Below are 18,789 nucleotides of genomic sequence, written 5' to 3'. Positions count from 1 at the left end.
CACTGTATTCCCACGCCGCGTCATTCGCGTGCTGATGACAATTCAAACGTGACCAAACGGGGTAAGATAGGGCCTCATTCCAACTGAGCCTTCGGCGCTACTTTGCCGACCTCCAAAACCCCATCACAACGAAAAATCTACCCCTTGTGCTAAAGGCGCCGCGTCCGAGAAATTTACTGTCGACCGCAGTCAGAGGTGTAAACCAGTTTTTCCCTCTCCCTTGACGTACCAGTGCAGGCACTCCATCTCACGTATTGCTTCCACGCATCGCCTCCCGATTCACGTCCCCTAGATTCAATCTTTTGCAACAGTTCTCTCAAGTGATTCCAACTTGTGACTTACCATCCCGTACTCTGGTAGAGCAGACACTATCAATACGCTTCTGAAGTGAAATCGCGATAACGAACCTTGTTGCCACCGAATGCAGCACCGATCTCGGCTCCACTAGTCCCTACATTCACCTATGATCGACGAATTTCAGTAAAACGCCGTCCAGCCACGTTTCGATGCGCACATTGACAATCCCAGTATCAGATCCGCTAGGCCCTAGCCACTTGCCAACGCCCCTCATGTCGCGCGTCCAGAGACTCGAAGATAGGCCCTAAGCAACAGTTAGCAATACAACCATAGCTATATGCGACTCGCGACCAACCTGTGGAACCGCGTTATTCCACTCGATTGCTTCTTCCAGCTCATCAAACACTGCACAGTTCAGAACAGGTGCAAACGTTTCTGTTTGCCACAATGCATCGGCTGGGTCACTGCTTTTCGGGACCGCCAGGGTTGGTTGTACGAAAAAGCCGCCATGGAGGTTCTTTGAGATGTCTGAGGCGGTGTACCGTGCGCCGCCAGCAAGTATGCTGGCGTCAATGTCGCGTAGATGTTGAACGGCCTTCTCAAATATACCGACGCTGGCAGCAGTGTGAACTGGACCTAGTAACGTCTTCTCTTCTAGCGGATCACCAGGCTTGATCTTCGAGTAAACTTTCTGAAGCCGCTCAAGGAACTCGTCAGCGATTTGCCGATGAAGGTAAAGCCGTCGTGTCGATGTGCAGCGTTGGCCGGCTGTTCCAATCGCGCCAAAGAATATCGACGGAACCGCCATTTTGAGGTCGGCATCGGGCATGACTATCGCAGCTGAGGAAAGACAGCGGTCAAACAAGATGGAAGTCTTGTCAAAAATAAAATGTTACCATTGTTGCCGCCCAACTCCAGGATCGTCTTCCCGAATCGCGACTGCACAGTCTTGCCCACGATACGCCCGACTCGCTCACTTCCTGTGAATGAGACTATGCGAAGTTAGCTTCAAAAAGCTCTAAGCCGAGAAAAGTCACACTGACTCAGTGGTATGTCGCGGTTTTCGACAATCGCTGCGCCGGCATCGCTGTCTCCAGTTACCAAACCCGCTACTGCACCAGGGATACCTGTGCGCTACGGTTTCAACGATCAGCTGAATGAAAGATAGAAATAGATCATACCATTCTTTTCGAGGACGCGCGAGATTATGGTCGTCACAGCGATTGCACAGAGAGGTGTCGTCGGTGAGGGTTTCCAGATGGTGGCGTTTCCCGCGGCTAGAGAAAGAGCAAGGTTCCTAACGTTGTGAGCATAGACTACGTTGAACAGCAAAATAGACATACCAGCCGTAAACGGCGACTGGGAAGTTGAATGCACTAAGAACTCCAACAACCCCTAGCGGATTGGGCACTAGCGAGGCCATGTGAATCAGAAGACTGGAATAGAAATAAGATCAGAGGACTTGCCTTCCAGGATCGAGTGACCGGGACGTTCCGATGCGATGACACGCCCATTCATCATGCGAGACAGCCCCACGCCATAGTCACACTGCGGCAAGGTTAATCCTCACGCAACTTGCGGGCAACATCACGGAGGCGCCTACAATGTCAACAAACTCCTGCACCTCACCTACGCCTTCCGTTCTGATCTTACCCATCTCAAGTGAAATGAGAGCGCCGAGCTCGGAGCGCTAGAATTAGAAAACAGTTGAGCATGCATTGCTGCCAACAAAGCAGAAGGAGAAGACTGAACCTTGCTGGCAAGTGCCTCGCGAATCTGTCGCAAAATTTCGCCGCGTTGCGGTGCAGGAACATCTGACAGTGGTATCAAACGTGGCTCTTGTTTAAAATACTTAAAACATACGACGGAAGAACGCGTAGGCATCGCGCGCTTTGCCAATGGCAACATGCAGCTCCTCTGGAGACGCCTAAAGATTGGTTGTACGTGTGCTAGCACTGGGGGCCTTTTGCGCACTGTTTTTACGTGTGCGAGGACCTCGCCAGTGGTCGGGCAAATAGTTTCGACCACATCGCCAGCCCCTTTCCATTCACCATCGAAAACACCATTCACTTCGCTGGATGTCGGAATATCGAGAGCGGACAGGATATTAGCAGCTCGAGTAGAAATGTTTCGTCTAGTTTGTAGATGCAGAGCAGGAAGGGCCCGCTGCGAGAGAAACATGGCAATGAAGAGTGGAACGACGAAGCTTTGACGATGAGCGACCAAGATCCGGTCACGTGACGTCACAGCATACGATTCTGATCAGCAGAGGCTGGTGCGAGGCTCCTCTTTGTTTGTTTGTACTATACATGCTGCAGACGGCGTGAAGCCCTTGCTTAGAGTTAAATTTCGACTTGACGACGATGATAGAAGGGTGCCCTGAGCCGTGAGCACACATTTATGTAGGTTGGATAGCAGCAGTTGAATACTCAGAACTTGGGTATGGTGGCGGTAAGACTACTGGAGGAAGCGAGAGTAATCATAGGTAGAGACAAACAGTGGATGGTATAGCTCTGGTATTAATGTAACTAAAGCTTTGGGCTTTCTGAATGCGGCTGTTCCGTGTGGCTGCTTACCTAAGGAGCGCTGCCATGATCGAGATTCTTTTCAGCCATCTGCCAGATCTCGCTTCGCACGTCGGTAGCCATGGCGCGTCAGCCGTTACAGAGATGATGTGTTCTTGGCCTCCTCGACAGGAGAGCAATGAGACTCCGATAACAGTAGATATGCGCCATTAGCGAAGTATACTGAGAACAATCCCAAGTATGAACTTTGTCGTCGCGATATTCTAAGGGCGTGTTCTCTTGGGGAGCCAGGTCGGTGGGAATCAGGACAACGCCGGACGGTTGTTGGGGCCAGTCAGAGAAAGGCCGTTTTACCGAACGACACTTGAATGTTTATGGAGACTGTAGCCCATCCAGCAACCATATAGTATCGGGAGAAGCGTGTTGAATTGCGATACGCGAGTCAAGGGTTTTGCTACAGGTCGTCAAAGAATGTGCCTTGAACATCGAGTTCGTTGCGGCCCTTCTTACGTCTAGTCTCTGGCTCCAGAACGTCTTTAGGTTGTTTGCGTTTACGTTTGCGTGGAGCAGTTTCCGTATCTGACTCGTCACTGTCCGAACTCTCTGACTTTGCTTCTTGAGTATCCTCTACCCCTTCCTCGTCACTGTCTGCGTCTGCGTCCGCGTCTGAGTCTCCTTCCTCACTCACGTTCTCGATATTGACCGCGCCAGGATCGCGGAAGAAGTTCTCGAGGTCAGTAAGTCGCAGTACTTCGTCGTGACCAGCACTACCCAACCACCATCGGCCTGGCGTTGTTTTCAAGTTCTCGCTTTCGTCGTCACTGTCCTCTTCATCGTTCTTGTTTCTGCTCTTGCCAACTCTTGAAGCATTGGCCGTTTTGATCTCCTCATGGGCTGTGTCGCTATCTGTCCCTCCCCCTCCAACTGCGAGCCGCTCAACAGGGAGTTCTCCATGATCTGCAACGACGCCAACCAATTTGGTGGGCAGCACTTGGACTGCGCGAACTAGACCATCAGACGACCCAGTAAGGACGGTGTTTTCCATGCCAGGACTCGAAGAAGAGGCGATGAAAGCGGGAGGAAGTGAGCAGAGAGCATCTATCGAAGAGGGATGCCTTGGTTGTTGATTAAGCGGGGGGTACCCACAAACAAACACACATACCCCGGAACGCGATCTACGCAATCACCATACCCGCTTGAGCGGTTGAATATGGAAAGAATTCCGAGTTGTGTGCCCACGACAATTTTCGTCCCGCTGCAACAAATGGCGGTGAGCCTCGCGAAGGGAAAGAAAGACGGGCGACAAACCCTCGAATAGTCGTAGCCGCTAGAAGCTCGTCCTCCTGGTCCTCTGATTGGGCAAACGGTGTGGACTTTTTCGAGCGAACATCCATGACCGAGAGCGTACCATCCCCACTATGTTTCGTTAGTAATGAACGTCCGACAACCGCAACCATACCTTGTCGCGAGCAGATGGTGCTTGTCCGGTAGCCACAAAAAATCCGATATATAATCGAAATGCTGTTTATGGGTACGAATTTCGGTGGGTTGCCGAGGGTCCCATAGCTGGGGTAGAGTCAACATTGGTTTCGAGAACAACTTTGAAAGGACCTTGATAACGCCTGAATCGTCACCGCTTGCTATAAGCCATGGCATAACGTGCTTGATGCGATTTATAGGATCTCTTTCGCATATAAGCTAAACCACTGTACGTGACAAAGGTATACGCACTCATGCGCTGTGGCTCGAGTCTCAGCTAGCTGACCAGAAGCAGTGTCAATTGTGCTTGTGGATGTTAGTTTCAAGACCACGGGAGTAATGTCGATTCTCACTGTATAGCCTTCGATTTGCCTGCAGCGTAAAGCTTTGTGCCGTCCTCAGTGAGAGTCAATGCTCGACATGATTTTTTCGACGGTCGAAGTGTGAAAGCCTCTTCGTGTGAATTGACGCCATATTTGAACGCCTTTACTTGGCCAGAAAGTAGCGCAGAGTACACAATTGATTGTGTGGGATGGAAAACCAAGTCGAAGATTTGTGCGCCAACAGCGATTTCCGGCATGGTGGGGAAAGGCAGAAAAATTTCAGTGATGGCCGCGGGCATCAACCTATGCTCACGTGTGAGTCACGAGACTCGGTGTCTTGTCCGGTCCCAAGTCCGGTCCGCATCCGGAGTGACGGGAAATGACGTGCTAATCATGGTGTTCTCAAACTCAAAGTTGTCGAGCAACTTCGAGCAACTCTTTCAAAAGCCGCGGAGACACAAACTCTATCATTCACCTCAAGCTCCTCGACATCAACCCATCCCGCTCGAGCCTCGTACCACGACATCTAGTATCTCGACATTTTGCCAGTCCAGGAAGTGTCCAGGAGCCCTCAGAAGCCCTTTTTCTTCCTCGGATGCAAATCCTCATTGACTTGATGAGATTGGGAATCGTGTAACTCTTGAATGGAATCGATATATGTCGAAGCACCCTCGATTTGAAGAGTTAAGACGTTTGAATTTTGAAACAGGTATCTTTCTCTCATTGGCAGAGTTCAGTGGGTGCTTTGAAATTACAATGTCTTCTGGAAAACTAAAACGAGTGTTGGACTGGCCTTGGGACTGGTGGCCCTGGGGTATCTGAAGCTGCCTCCACGCAGCTCCCGCGCAGCCGTACAGCTTCGTACAGCTTCCTCCACAACCTAGGATCGACCTCAAAACAAGCTCAAAAAGGGATCCAATGTCGAAATTCCCGTTCATCGTTCGGCCCGGCCTTCCGTCAGCTTCCGTTATTCGATCCCGGCCCGCTTACGAAGTCCCATCACGTTATCTCGGGATGGCCTTCCTAACCAAGGGGCCCAACGTCGGTCATCCTTCCCGGCGCTGTTAGGTCCCATTAGCTTTGCTTCTGCATGAGCGCCAGTGCTGAGGAAAAGCCCCACGATGGTCAATCCTTCCTCTCATCTATTTGAAGTCTTTCTCTGAACTCCAACTCCAGACCAGGATGAACTACGTCGCAGAATAGCAGAGCTAGAGACACAACTTCATAGCGCAACCAATGAAATACTTGAAACACAGCACCGTCGTCAGTTTACTGAAAACTTGACCTGGTATGGCCACACCGACAACATCATCTTCGTCCATTCAGAGGAGCTTGACCAAGGATTAATCTACCGCATATCCAAGGGCGATGGGGCTGCTGCCACCCTATGTCGCTATATGGTGCGCTACAACATCGACCAGTTCCTCCAACGACCCACTCTTCATCAATGGATGCAAAAAGGCAAACTCTATCGCGAGGCAAAGGCCCTCCAATCCTCCCGTTTTGAGCTCTTTTTCGACCTTCTCTTCGTTGGGCTGGCACACCAGCTCTCCGAGGCTGCCGCAGAGGAGCCGACCGGCCTTGGTTTCGCCATCTATGTTTTGACCTTCGCGCCAGCGTTTAGCGTCTGGGGAGATATCAGAGACATGGCCAACCAGTTCGCCAACGACGACGTTACTCAGCGAGCGTACATTATCTGGACCATGCTTCTCCTTGTTGGCTACGCAAACAATGCCAGCTCTATCCACTTCCGCGTGGAGGAGGGCTTAGGAAATGCGGAGGGCGAAGTGGACCTTGCGTTCGCGGCCAATCTCAACTCACTCAAATGGGCCATTGGCTTCTTCGCTGTCGCCAAGCTTTCAAGGGCCGCTGTTCTGCTCATATACTCCGCTTTTCTACCTCTTTCCCGCCGACCATTAATTGCTGCTGCCTTCAACCCACTGCTCATGGCTCTTATCCTCTTCATTGGCATATTCACGCCCCTTCGCGCCACAATAACCCTCGCCGCCGTCGGCATCTTTGCGGACTTTACTGTCCGCTTCTTCGGAATCGTGCTCTACAAGACCTTCGAAGTACTTGGCAAAAGATACGAGAGGATTCGGAAGGAGAAGCTTGGTCTCTCTGAATCGTCTCCTGATCCTGATTCTGGGACCGCTGCTTTCGAGGACCCAGTCTTGCTTGACGTATTCCGAACGATGAACAACTCTACCACAGCTGTTGACGAACAACCACCAATGTCAATGGGCGATATAAAAATGTGCCGAGAACTTGCGGCGCGTGAAGCTCTCAGGATACCAGGTCGGCACTCTTAGCTATATAGATGACACCGTGAACTAATAGCGTTTTAGCAATCAATATTGAGCATCAAATAGAAAGGCTTGGAGCATTCGTGACTGTCGTGCTGGGTAAGTCGATGTGTCGGTCGCAACTGCTATTACATAATAACGAATTCGCAGGAGAAATGGTCATGAGCGTGTTTTTTTCCTCGAGTGGCCATGTTGGGCTGAATATGTAAGCTTTGCCTAACCTGGCGCATTGAATATTCAATACTGGTCAGGGAATCCGGTCGCGCCATGCTTAGCCTTATGCTCGCATTCAACCTGAACTGGCTGTACTTTGACTCCGCTCTGACGAAACACTTCGTGCACGCTATCCGGCGCCACTGGATCTCTGGTTACTTCTTCACCTTCCTCCACCTCCCGCTTTGCATGTCGCTCCTCCTCGCATCGGCAGCGGTCAGCACGCTCATTAAAAGTAACCATATCGACTCAGAACACGGGGGTGGACTGAAATGGTTCTTTGGGGCCGGGCTCGGGGTCAGCATGTGCACGATGGCGACCATCGGCACGCTACATCGGAACTTGGATGAGCAAGAGCTCAACCGCGCTAGACCACAGGACGAGGACCCACCAACGCAACGACGTTGGAAGCATACCCCTCCTAGAAATATACCAAGAACAACAATCAGCCGCAAGCTCGTCATCTTGTTCCGGTACTTGGCAGGAATAGCTATGTGTCTGCTTCCGCTCGCCGACCATCTCTCATCCATGCAGTTTTTGTGCATTTATGTTGGCATTACTGCACTGTTAATCGTAGAAGAGACGATTGCGAGGGTCGAGAAACGGGAAAAGGAGTTAGATGGGTAGAGCGATTCTACAGGAACTAGGGCTACAAAAAAACTCAAGTCAGTACAACAACAAGTTAGAATGTCTCAGGCCATCTCGAGTCTGCCACCAGTGGGGCATCTAAATCAAATGCCCCGCCCCTTCTCATTTGCTGCCGAGTCCGCATCCTTTGCTGGAGGAGAGTCACGGGCCAAATAAGTCGCATCCATATCGTAGCATCCCGCCCAAGTAGATATTTCCCCTGGAAGACCATCACCGCCCAGATCGTCGCAAGCGTAAGTGGCAAGGCGGTCTGTTGATTCATCAGTTGGCCCGCAATGAGAAGATGTCTAAATTACTTCAAAGTAGTGCCCCCAAGTGCCTTTCGTGCCAGGATTGATCTCGCCGACGTTCATGCCAAATACAGCCTGTGCCGGTTGTATTTAGTAACTACGATGAGAAAAGTCTTACCGCAACAAAAGACGCGGGAAGAAAGACCATGGAAAGGTACGCAATTTGCTTCATCTGTGACCCAATGAATATCACAAGACAAGTTTTGGAAGGTACTCACAGCTGTGAATCGTCAGTGGACGTAGCAAATGGACTTGGAAACACACCAGCACTGTCCCGGACAGCAGCCTCCGTCAGCTCCTTCATCCTCTTCGAGTCGTCGATATTGACAGATGAAAATACCAGATTCATGACATTCTTCAGACGTTTGTCCTGCATCGTCCGACTCCCCTCCAGCCGCTGAATCTCGCTCAAAAGATTCTTGCACTCCCGCTCCAGTAAACCTCGACTGAACGCCCGGTCAGAGTCCTTCGGTAGCGCGTCCATCGCCGGGTTGGGCGTGTTCATGATGAACTCGACAGCCTTGCGGAAGTCTTCCAAAAGTGCCGAGTGGTGTAGCAAATGTGCGCGGATTACATGTAGCTCGCGGGTAAGGTTTGCATCAGAGGTGTTGATTACTTGTGCTTCCTGCGCAAAGGGTTTGATAATTCTGGGACAACTTAAGGACTCACAATGAAGCAGATGTGCGCGTAGAGATGCTCCAGGGCCTCGTCCCAAGCATACATCCTAAGTGACTATTAAATCGAAGCAACATCGGCAGCAAAAGATGTCCTACGCATGCCAAATGAATGTCAGCAGAACAAATGTTGGGTCTGGGGAGCTCTGGAAGATGTTCTGCCAGTAAACACTTTGTCCCGCAAAGCGAATGCGCTCGTGAAGATAAGTCGCTGTTGTGTCCGCATCGCTATTATGGTACGATATCAACGTGTTGCCGTCAATGCTTCGGACGAGGTGGACCGCGAGGAGGTCGAGTATAAGGTACTGGCCGCCAGAGTGGAGAAATAATGGTGCTTGTGTGTCTATTATTTGCTCTTTCAAATCTTTAGCTCGGGCTCCACGTCTCTAAAATCATACAGACCGTGATAGCTGAATGGCGTGGTCATGGTACTGCTCGCACTGTCGGGAAAAGTGTGCAGCGATTTTGCGTCAGGGTGGTCCATGGTTCGAAGGAATATTAGGGTTATTGTCAGATCTAAGAGGATTCAGAGCTCAGATAAAATTGTGGTAGATGCCTTACGGTCTCCCTTCTTTGCTCGTACTTCTTCTTGGTAACGAGAGGGTATCCAGCCTAACGAAGAAGAGAAAAAGAACGGCTCGATGTTATACTTCGCCCCAAGTTGTTGCAACATTGGTCCGCTCATAGATTCGAGGAAAAGAGCGCGCACGCGTACATTGTCTGGTCGCTGCTTGTCTTCATTGATTAACTGGTCCCATAACTCGTCCTCTGGCGCGTCTTCCTTTTCCCTAGCAACGAACTTGCCAGAGTCTTTGAAGACGCCTTCCGAATCCACGTCGACATAGTAGATGGCGGCCTGCGCGGATTTATTATAGTCCATTATTGCCTTTTGAATGCGACTGCGGCGAAGCTGTGACGGTGTCCAGTTCGGGAAGCGGGACTGTGGGTAGCCCTTCCAACAGCTGCCCTCGCATGTTGTGTGGTCGCAGGGGGCTGGTACAGGTGGAAGTGGGGAGGCAAGTTGTTCTTGATCGATCTCTACGAAACCAAAAAGTTCAAGTTGATGTTACGTCCCAGACTGTGTCTCCTAACCGTCATGAAGATTGATCCACGGCCTACAACGACATTTGAAAACCCACAAAAAAACAGGGAGGGACGACAAACCATGGAGCACTTGGTGAGTTATGTCGATGTGAAGGTGGCGGTCGTCGCGGTGATTCTTTGCGCGTTAAATTTCTTTCTTCAGACTCAAGCACTCGACGGCGAAGGGAGGACATGTCGTTCGTTGGGGTGGTAGCTTTGTGGCTAGAGAGGGAGGTAGCGTCGTGGCCAGAGAGGGAGGGTATATGCCACGAGCTGTTGGTCGTAAGAGGGCAAGGCGCGAACGATTGACAAACGCATAAGCGTGGCGCCTAACGGGCCTGAGTAAGTAACGGCCAAACACAAGGCCCGGAAAGACTTGATCCATGCTAAATACACCCAAATAAACACACTCTCTAACGGCCGCCTCGCATCATATCCAAATCTAAAGCAGGAACAGCAGAAGCCCCAATTGGCTCGTCACCGCAACCACAATCATACTCTTCGTCTAGATGGGCGCAATCGAACTCCTCCTTGTGAAGTCGTTCGTTTACGCGATTATGAACACTACACAGCCTACCAAGTGTTAAAAGCTGGTCACTAATAAAAATGAAAGGGTGCGTAAAAGAACAAACCATAATGACGCTGCGCGACGAGATGATGTCTGTTTGCTGTCAGAGAGAATAGAGGAGGAAGTGAAGAAAGCAGACCTGTGGTGGATATTGCTTCAACAGCTGTTGGAATTCGTGGGCACATTCACCACAAGGGTACAGTCGAGATAATAAATGGAAATATGAGTTCAAAGCATCTCTTTCGTCTTGCGTAGGTTTCTGGGATTAGAATAAGAGGGCGAAGGTAAAGAAACCAATCGTATGCTTACCTCGGGGTATCGTAGAGTCATGGTATGTCTGTGAAGGAGTGAGCTGCAAGAAAGAGTAGGTGGACACGCAGCGGCGTACAACAATTTCCACGTTGCTCGTCCTAGTGCGGCTCTAAATAGAACCTCAGTGTTTCCTTGTCATTCTTGCCCTTCCACTCACTTCGCTGTCGCGTTCCCCAGCTTTTCCATGATAACACCGCCTTGAACACCGGAAATAGGTGGGTGTGCATCGTGCTGTAGCTGGTCTTGCTTGTGATTCCTTTCTGCGGCGGCATTCCCGTTGGCAAGAAATTCCCCAGACGTAGGATCGAAGTAGCTATAGTTTCTAGAGCTTGGATGGATGAACGAGATGGTCGAGAGGAGGAGGAGCGCGACAACAATAGCAATGAAAGATTTTGCAAAGCGGGATATCATGATTGCAGCCAAAAGAAAGACTGTGGGTGGCCGTAAGTATGTTAGCCGCGGTTCAGACGTGTGCAAACGATAAGCTCGGATGTTGCTCGGACAAGGACCCTTAGTGTGACATACGTGACGGCGTGATTATGACGTCGCTTCGGTCAGATTTGCCACCGAAAGTTGCTCGGCTGATCGTTCTGCCTCTTGGCCACAACAGCCATGGTCGCGCAGAGTTTGTGGTTAGTTTGCCTCTTCTTCACGCATCGTTTTAACTGATTCAGAGCAGAAGCCGCCCTTTCTTCCTCAGCGTCAATTTTCCAATGGCGATTACACGGTTCTCCATCGTCACTCTCATATTTTTCGTGCTCTCTATCACGTTCGTCATATACCCCGTCAAAATCCGCATAGGCAGACGGCGCATTCCCATTAATCTGACGACCGCGCCCATACTTGCAATAGCAATTCTATGGGCTGCACAATGCCTTGGGGCCACACAGGTGAGAAACGTCAGTTTGTGGGTGTATATTCCAACGTTTGTAGATCCGTGACGGGATTGTGGGCACGGAAGGCGTCAAGCCATACAACATCCTGATACTGTTCTTCTCTCTCGCGTACATGGCCATCACGCTCGACATTAGCGGGGTTCTTCAAGCAGCTGCATTTTGGGTCTCCAATAAAGGCGGTACCAACGGACGACGCTTATACTTCTACTTTTACGTGATGCTCACTCTGCTGAGTGTTTGTCTGGGGAACGACCCCGTCATCCTCTCCGGAACCGTCTTTCTCATTTACTACACACGCGGGGTCGATCTCGAGCCACTCCCCTGGTTGATGGCCGAGTTCGCGTCTGCCAACACTGCTAGCATGGTCTTGGTAGTGGGAAACCCCACGAACGTGGTCGTTTGCGAAGGGTTTGGCATCAACTTTGCCGCATTCACACTCTACACAATCTTGGTCTTTCTTGCCTGCAATGTGGTCTGCTATTTCGCCTTGGCATTCCAGTTCCGAGATATCAGTCATATCCCGCGCCACATGAAGCCCATAGAGAAATTTGACGTGCGGTCGGCGATTAGAGACCCGTTGGCTGCAGTTGTTGGGGCGTCGCTGTTGTTTGTGTGCATTGTGGTGGTGCTCGTAACCAGCTTTTTCAAAGTCGATGTCTGGAAAATCACTCTACCTTTCGCAGTCGCCAAATTCCTTTTCGATATGATTTGGGATCACTGGAAGTATACGCATCCAAGATCAAACGCCATCGACGAAACCGAGAAGCCACCGGAAAGTGCAGACTCGTCAAAGGACGATGTTTTCGACATGCAGCGTGCCATGACGCTCCAAAGCACCATAGGTAGACAACAGACCCTGGCAACAGACCCCGAATCAGCGACACCTTCATCTCCAGAAAACCAAACTCTCCCACAGCGACTGGGACCGCGCTTCAATGCCAAATACGATAGCTTATCCCTGCGCTTCCCAACTTTTTTCACTGCTCTGCCTCGACTGCCCTTTGCATTAGTTCCGTTCGCATTCTCTCAATTCATCCTGATCGAGGCGCTTGCTCATCAAGGCTGGATACAAGTCTTTGGTCGTTGGTTCGCGATTGCTTCCAAGGGTGACATTCATCCCAGTGTCTGGCTTACGGGCGTGCTTGGTGTTGTCCTCTGCAACCTGGCTGGTACTAACATTGGTGCAACAATCCTTCTCACCAAGATTGTCCGTGCTGCCGACCTCCCTCACAACACAACACGCGCGGCAGGTGTTTCCCTCGCTTTGGCGAGCAACATCGGCGCCGTTAGTGCGACTTTTTCGGCCAGTCTCGCGGGACTGCTATGGAAGACGATTCTGAAGCAAAAGCAAGACGAAATCGCTGCGGACGAGGTCTTGAAAATCAAACACGTAAGGGAGAGGGGACAAGAGGTACCGCCCGGAGCGTACGAGTTTGCGAAAAGGCTAGAGATCACGCAAGGGGTGTTTGCACGGTGGAATGTGTTCCCGTTGCTCGTGATGACGGTCGTTGGACTGGGGGTGGTGTCTGCGGAAATGGCCGTCCTGTATTAAGGTGTAATTTTATGAACAATAGATGTCGCGTTACAGCGGTGTGGACGTTTGTTTTGGGAAATTGGAAATCATAAGGAGGGGAATATAAGACGCGAAGAGAGCCATCACACAGAGGCTGGAGTAGAGTAAGGTTGCGTATCAAGCGAAAGAGTTCAGGCCACGCACGCAAGGTTGGGCAATGCCGAGCCGCCTCCTTCCTTTGTCCGCAGTGGATGGGCGTTTATGCTGCTGCTGAGACCAAATATGACTGACGGCCATGCAAGAAACCTGTTCACACATATATTAGGTGAGCTTATCATATTCCCAAGCGAGCAACCGACCGGTTGCGAGTGACCATAATGAGACCAGAGAGGAACATGCCCGACGTGCTCAGGCCATCTAAAAGAATATTTCAAGTTTGGGTAACGGAGGTTGACGAGATGGCACACCGAAACTATCCTGAGTCCACGTATTTGGGAGTGAGAATTTGGCTTCCAGAGACGCGTCGCGTGGGTCCTCAGCCAGCTTTGACATCGTATCCAAGCTAACAGCAAGGTGGGGGGAGATAAAGTTGTGTTGTCACGAGTAACACAGACTTCGTGCTTGCCACAACGTTTGTTCGATGGACAGAATTCGTGAAGTACATACTCTGCCCGTCTCTGTTTAGCTGATATAGTAACTTTCATAGTTCCTGGAATCTTTCTCAGACAAGAATGCTGAACTTCATCGCCGGATTCTTTTGGCAGACCACGAACTAGTGTTGAAATCGCGTGCACTGAAAGCAAAAGACGAAACTCTCTCAATGCTTCGAGAACGTGTCAGCCTGACCGAGACTTATGCTGGCTTGCTGGAGAGGAAGAGAGTATTATCTACAGAGCTTGAACTTGCTGAACAAAGGTCACTCTTGAAAGATTCCTTTTGAGGACGATTCACCTGACATGGATGTCAGGCTACAAGCAGCGGAAGATAGTCTACACGGTTTGCAGGAAAAGGCTCTACGTGTTGAACAAGATTGTGCTTCATGGAAACAGAAATATTCGATAATGTGCAACAATTCACCTCATCCAGTTCCACCATCGCTTTGACTGTCCTCGTCACTATCTGGTGGAGGCGTTGCCCGTCGTTTCAGACTATATCCGGAAAACGCCTCATCATCCTCCTCATCATCATCCTCATCATACTCCTCCTCATCATCGTATTCCTCCTCATCTTCATCCATCGACTCTTTCAACTGCAACCCACTATCAATAACAACAAGCAGTTGAAAACCACAAGACGCACCATCTCCAACAATTCGTGGCATTCGTTCAAGTGCGCCATAACCGTGCCCTGGCCTTCTGGAATCGATCCGTCTGAACCCACAAACTTGCCCTCTTTGCGCATCGAGTCAATTTGAAAAAGTGCAAGTTGGTACTGGGCATTGTGAGGCCATCTGCAAAATTGAGGAAGAAGGACAAACTGGATAAAGATCCCGGGCACTAAAGGTTCCCCCATACTTGAGGACTTCATTTAAACATTTCTTCACTGTCGACAGTTTGTTGGCCTAATAAAGGATGAGGGAGGTCGTGGACGCAGAACTCGCGACATACGATGGGCATGAGCTCTTCCGACACAGGCTCGCTAGATGATAGCAGTCTGTAGATCAGCCCATAACACCGTCGCAGGAGGTATAAGAGAATCTGTCGAGTCTATAAGCATCAGAGGAAACTAAACCTGGAACTCACATATTGACCCCCCGGCCTCCCACCATCTGCGTCGAGAAACTTGCCATCCACCCTCATCTTATCAATTTCGTGCAGCGCGGACGAATAGTTCCACAGATCTGTCTCCCTCAACGTCCAGCGATGTGTCATAACCAGGCTCTCCAACTCCGCCCGAATCTCGGCCAGCCGTTCGTGGATTGGCTTCAGAGCCTCTACAATATGCCGCGAGTCTTCATGAGCTTTGATTTCCTGAGCAATATCGAAGCATTCTTCGAGAAGGGCCGAACAGATCGCTTGGGAGGCGGGTACGATGCCCCCTGGCCCAAGAAACTTACCGTCAACACGCTGCGCGTCAATCTTCCTCAGTTCCTCCTGCAAAGGCTTTAACTCCGCCTTGTGTGGCGCGTCTTTCGCTGCCAGTGCAACTAGCTGTCGCCTGATAGTGACCAGTTTCTCGTGAATTGGGATGAGTTCCACCGATAACACTTTGAGAGACTCCTCCAGCGCGTGAATCTTGGTGTCACATTCGTTCAGTTGGCGGTCAAGGAGCTTCGTGACAGCATTGGGGTGTTTCTCATGTTGCACTATTTGCCGCAGCTCTCCCACCCGTCGCCTGAAGGGGGCTAGGTCTGCTTCGTTGTAGACGGCCGACTCGTCCATATGTCGAAGAATTTGCTGTTGATCAGGGAGTCAGCAAAGATTAGTGAGGAGTCCGGGAACGAACCCGCATAGACGCGATCTGTGAATACGTCGCCGGGGTATCCCTCGTTTTCCCGATCGTGAGGTAAAACAGTGAGAGTAAGCTGAATACATCGGCGAGGGTAGTGTCCAGTCGGTTGTTGTAGGTCGTATTCTCGTCTCGAACGTCGTTCAGTTTTGTCACTAGGAAACAGCATTAATGCCTTTGAGGACAAAGATTAGAGTGTTGTGCGGACCTTGCTTGACCACGGATTGGTATAGAGAATTCACATCAGACGCCTTAATGTATTCTGCGCGGTCTTTCTTGAGCACGGCCAGTCGATTTCGGATGCTGGGAAGAGTGTCCGTTAGTAATGGACATCCATACATGCCACAGGCACTATTGGGAGCAGAAGTATGGCTCCCAGACTCTCTCATTTCCCTTCATCCGGGTCCCGTAGGCAGAAGAGCAGGTAAAGACGACGAACTTGATAAGTGCCTCCAGGATAGGTAACTCTGTCCAACGATTATCAGTACAGTCTCTCTAAACCACGAGCAGCAGCACGTACCCTCTTGTGAGACGGGAGCAGCCATCGCGCAACGGAGTAAATGGGAAGGATAAGGCCCGCGACGTCCGATAGGTGGAGGTTAGGAATAAGATTACCAGAGGCGCCTGGGCGATTGCCATATCTGGACATTCGTGTGATGCCATGCCTTTCCATTTGCCGCTTCCAAGAGCCCACACATCCTGGCTCAGGCCACATTGAACTCGATGCGACGACGAGCTCCGACCCTCTTCCTCTCATTGCCGGGAACACAGCCAAACAAACACGGAGGAAATCTATGGCCATGACATCATCACTGCCTCACTTGCAAGGCGCTATAAAACCCGACAGGCTCCAATGAACCGCTCCCTCTATCTTACTTACCAACACTACCATGTCCGACGCTTTACTCAGAAAAGCCGGCAGAACTTTATTCGAGAAACACCTCCAGCAATATGCTCCGGCCGACCCTATGTACGAAGAATACACGACTGCACAGGGCAAGAAGAAGCGTCGAAGGGTCAACTCCCTCGTTTCCTCCAAATCCAACAAGAGCTGACGTGAAGTATAGCGTGCGATTCCCGAAGGCCTGTCGGCTCGCGATGCCAAGATATTAAAGTCTGTTCAACGACGAGCCCACTATCTCGATAAGGTGAGCCAAACATCCACTTTCTTCCGGCAAATCCTCATCCCACCCAGGGTTTTTCGCTCTGTGGCTTCCGTTTCGGCTGGACGTTCATTATTGGAATTATTCCTGGCGCTGGCGATGTCGCCGACGCGTCGCTCAACTACCTTCTCGTCGTCCGCAAAGCACGCAAAGCCGACCTTCCCAACTGGCTTATTCAACGCATGCTCATGAACAACGCAGCGTCAGCTCTAATGGGACTGGTGCCTCTTGCGGGAGACGTGGCAATGGCTGCTTTCAAGGCTAACTCGCGCAATGCAGCCTTGTTGGAGGAATACTTGCGTATCCGTGGAGAGGAATTCCTCAAAATAGAGAAAGCGAAAGCAGGAGAGCTCAATAAGAAGAAAGATGGGCCTGTTGCTCCGCCAGACGATATAAAGCAGATCCATCCTGGAGCAGGCAAAGAGCCGGGAGAAGTGGTGCCCGGAGAGAAACAGCCCAAACGCGGGCTATCCAAGTTCCTTATCCGAGGCTCGTCAGGCAAGGGCAAGGGCAAAGCTCCAGCAACAGATACTGGTCGTTTTGTGGAGAATGTCGAAGAGAATACCAAGTAAGAAGGCGAAGATCATGATACCCAGGACATTATAGCTACGGTCTTATATTGAACGCTAACACGCAATTTTGTACTTGGGACCTTGAAGAAGTCGAATGTCAAGCATGTCAAGCGCGGACAATGTTTATGATGATGTTCTTTTAGCAGGTTTTGCGTCTGTGGGCGAGTACATGTTGAGATGTAACTTGACTAATCGTTCAACAGTCTTAAGATCTACAGCTGTTCTCTTCATTTCCGTGCGCTAAATTGCTTATTTGAGGTTTGGCCCGACAAGTAAGGAAACGACATACCAGAGCAAATATAACACCCCGATAGACTGCTCCATACAGGTCCTTGTAGTCCGGATGTGTTTTCGGGAGCTGCATAAGATGGATGGTGGACTGTTTGATTATCTGGCGGAGAAATTAGCAATGCAAGAGGCGGAATAAGGGGATAAAGGTTACAGTCTTATTGGCTTTTTCCATCTGGTTCTCTACGTCGATTTGCTGCGGCCCGGGGGTCTCGATCGCTTCAGCGGGACGCTTCCGCTTTCCCTTGTTTTCTATCGGTACCACCGACGATGAGGCAGTTCCGAAAACGTCATCTTCATCTTCAATTGCACGTTCTTTGCCCTTTGTTGAGCGTTCTGAAGGTAGTTCTGGTACACGGAAAGACCCAGAAGCAGGCGGAGAGCCAAGACGGACACCACTACCCAAATCAGCAGCAATACTGGAAGTTCGTTTATGGGGTCGGGCGGCAGCAGAGGTGGTGCGTGAAAACAGATGTGGCGGGCGCCGAGGAGTAGGGTCGTCAGGTCGGGGAAGACGATATTTTGTGGTAGATGGGGGAGTCGGCGTTATACGTGCAACAGCGAGTGTGAGTTCGGTTTCTTGCGGCTGGGTACGCGGGTATATGAGCATGTAAGTCGTTTCCGGGCCATCTAAACCGACAAAGTAGATTATATTTGCGTGGCAGGAAGCAGAAATGCATACCTGTGTCCCCCAAAGCGACCTTAATACCCCACGCAAGCGATGAAGGTTCCAAACAGAATGTGTTTTCAAAATATATGCGAGAGAGGGTGGCAGCAGGGTGAATATCCCTAACGCCATCGGCTTAGGAGGACTATTTGTCAAATAGTTCAAGTAAACGCACATTGTGATTCCACCGGACTCGTCGAGATAAACGTCTCGTAGTTGAACTGGTCCCATCCATCTCAAGCTCGTCACGCCTCGCATGCTCTCTAGGGCCAGTGCCAGCGGGCTTTCGAGAAGGGTTTGATTCTGTCCTGACCCGGAACCCGAAGCCAGGTCTTCTGCTGCTGGCGTTTGAGAGACGAAAGTCAAGCCATCGAGTAGTAGATGGGAGTCCGGCAGCGAGAGTGCACCACGATACAGAAGTCGGAAGCGGGATGCATTGCGCGGTGGTGTTGGTGCGATTATGCTGATGGTAGGTGAAGGCATATGCTTGGGACGCGTTGCGGTTCAACAGAAGACGCGTGGCG

At 50.7% G+C, this 18,789-nt stretch overlaps 10 protein-coding genes across 10 annotated transcripts; 3 read left to right on the top strand and 7 right to left on the bottom strand.

Annotated features, from left to right (window-relative positions):
* Nucleotides 1-123: 123 nt before the first annotated feature.
* Nucleotides 124-2,478, bottom strand: MIND_01186600 (NAD-aldehyde dehydrogenase; the record flags this gene model as incomplete). Its single annotated transcript, XM_037368378.1, has 15 exons — nt 124-176; nt 230-288; nt 343-353; nt 408-461; nt 515-601; nt 653-1,137; nt 1,194-1,289; nt 1,341-1,424; nt 1,479-1,594; nt 1,641-1,733; nt 1,760-1,845; nt 1,901-1,987; nt 2,050-2,111; nt 2,161-2,224; nt 2,272-2,478. The coding sequence occupies 15 exons, from the start codon at nt 2,476-2,478 to the stop codon at nt 124-126; spliced, it is 1,644 nt and encodes a 547-aa protein (XP_037215304.1).
* Nucleotides 2,479-3,276: 798 nt separating this feature from the next.
* On the bottom strand, nt 3,277-4,881 carry MIND_01186500 (Protein monoubiquitination-related protein; the record flags this gene model as incomplete). Its single annotated transcript, XM_037368377.1, has 7 exons — nt 3,277-3,937; nt 3,985-4,077; nt 4,131-4,238; nt 4,282-4,388; nt 4,434-4,506; nt 4,554-4,607; nt 4,655-4,881. The coding sequence occupies 7 exons, from the start codon at nt 4,879-4,881 to the stop codon at nt 3,277-3,279; spliced, it is 1,323 nt and encodes a 440-aa protein (XP_037215303.1).
* Nucleotides 4,882-5,714: 833 nt separating this feature from the next.
* On the top strand, nt 5,715-7,770 carry MIND_01186400 (uncharacterized protein; the record flags this gene model as incomplete). Its single annotated transcript, XM_037368376.1, has 5 exons — nt 5,715-5,748; nt 5,801-6,922; nt 6,973-7,029; nt 7,081-7,135; nt 7,182-7,770. The coding sequence occupies 5 exons, from the start codon at nt 5,715-5,717 to the stop codon at nt 7,768-7,770; spliced, it is 1,857 nt and encodes a 618-aa protein (XP_037215302.1).
* Nucleotides 7,771-7,825: 55 nt separating this feature from the next.
* Nucleotides 7,826-10,032, bottom strand: MIND_01186300 (uncharacterized protein; the record flags this gene model as incomplete). The annotated part of the gene is made up of 10 exons (XM_037368375.1): nt 7,826-8,041; nt 8,088-8,156; nt 8,200-8,253; nt 8,344-8,706; nt 8,751-8,805; nt 8,855-9,110; nt 9,158-9,271; nt 9,317-9,793; nt 9,848-9,870; nt 9,920-10,032. The coding sequence occupies 10 exons, from the start codon at nt 10,030-10,032 to the stop codon at nt 7,826-7,828; spliced, it is 1,740 nt and encodes a 579-aa protein (XP_037215301.1).
* Nucleotides 10,033-10,251: 219 nt separating this feature from the next.
* On the bottom strand, nt 10,252-11,129 carry MIND_01186200 (Sulfhydryl oxidase; the record flags this gene model as incomplete). The annotated part of the gene is made up of 6 exons (XM_037368374.1): nt 10,252-10,411; nt 10,471-10,499; nt 10,546-10,665; nt 10,716-10,743; nt 10,795-10,827; nt 10,876-11,129. The coding sequence occupies 6 exons, from the start codon at nt 11,127-11,129 to the stop codon at nt 10,252-10,254; spliced, it is 624 nt and encodes a 207-aa protein (XP_037215300.1).
* Nucleotides 11,130-11,257: 128 nt separating this feature from the next.
* Nucleotides 11,258-13,166, top strand: MIND_01186100 (Arsenical pump membrane protein; the record flags this gene model as incomplete). Its single annotated transcript, XM_037368373.1, has 3 exons — nt 11,258-11,343; nt 11,398-11,608; nt 11,652-13,166. The coding sequence occupies 3 exons, from the start codon at nt 11,258-11,260 to the stop codon at nt 13,164-13,166; spliced, it is 1,812 nt and encodes a 603-aa protein (XP_037215299.1).
* Nucleotides 13,167-13,196: 30 nt separating this feature from the next.
* MIND_01186000 (uncharacterized protein) lies at nt 13,197-13,715 on the bottom strand (the record flags this gene model as incomplete). The annotated part of the gene is made up of 4 exons (XM_037368372.1): nt 13,595-13,715; nt 13,487-13,544; nt 13,332-13,433; nt 13,197-13,281 (listed from the first exon to the last, which is right to left on the bottom strand). The coding sequence occupies exons 1-4, from the start codon at nt 13,677-13,679 to the stop codon at nt 13,197-13,199; spliced, it is 330 nt and encodes a 109-aa protein (XP_037215298.1). The 5' UTR covers nt 13,680-13,715.
* A 490-nt stretch (nt 13,716-14,205) lies between these two features.
* On the bottom strand, nt 14,206-16,120 carry MIND_01185900 (uncharacterized protein; the record flags this gene model as incomplete). The annotated part of the gene is made up of 9 exons (XM_037368371.1): nt 14,206-14,376; nt 14,427-14,558; nt 14,605-14,688; nt 14,735-14,824; nt 14,870-15,523; nt 15,573-15,730; nt 15,784-15,878; nt 15,928-16,042; nt 16,096-16,120. 9 exons carry the CDS (start codon nt 16,118-16,120, stop codon nt 14,206-14,208), a joined length of 1,524 nt encoding a protein of 507 aa, XP_037215297.1.
* A 345-nt stretch (nt 16,121-16,465) lies between these two features.
* On the top strand, nt 16,466-17,310 carry MIND_01185800 (uncharacterized protein; the record flags this gene model as incomplete). Its single annotated transcript, XM_037368370.1, has 3 exons — nt 16,466-16,591; nt 16,643-16,723; nt 16,771-17,310. 3 exons carry the CDS (start codon nt 16,466-16,468, stop codon nt 17,308-17,310), a joined length of 747 nt encoding a protein of 248 aa, XP_037215296.1.
* A 123-nt stretch (nt 17,311-17,433) lies between these two features.
* On the bottom strand, nt 17,434-18,766 carry MIND_01185700 (VPS9 domain-containing protein; the record flags this gene model as incomplete). Its single annotated transcript, XM_037368369.1, has 5 exons — nt 18,441-18,766; nt 18,281-18,387; nt 17,753-18,228; nt 17,600-17,701; nt 17,434-17,550 (listed from the first exon to the last, which is right to left on the bottom strand). The coding sequence occupies exons 1-5, from the start codon at nt 18,746-18,748 to the stop codon at nt 17,434-17,436; spliced, it is 1,110 nt and encodes a 369-aa protein (XP_037215295.1). The 5' UTR covers nt 18,749-18,766.
* Nucleotides 18,767-18,789: the final 23 nt, after the last annotated feature.

Source organism: Mycena indigotica (genome assembly GCF_014461135.1).
Source record: "Mycena indigotica strain 171206Taipei chromosome Unknown Mind.scaff0011, whole genome shotgun sequence".
Taxonomy (NCBI): Eukaryota; Fungi; Basidiomycota; class Agaricomycetes; order Agaricales; family Mycenaceae; genus Mycena; species Mycena indigotica.
This window is presented reverse-complemented; position numbering and strand designations above follow the sequence as displayed.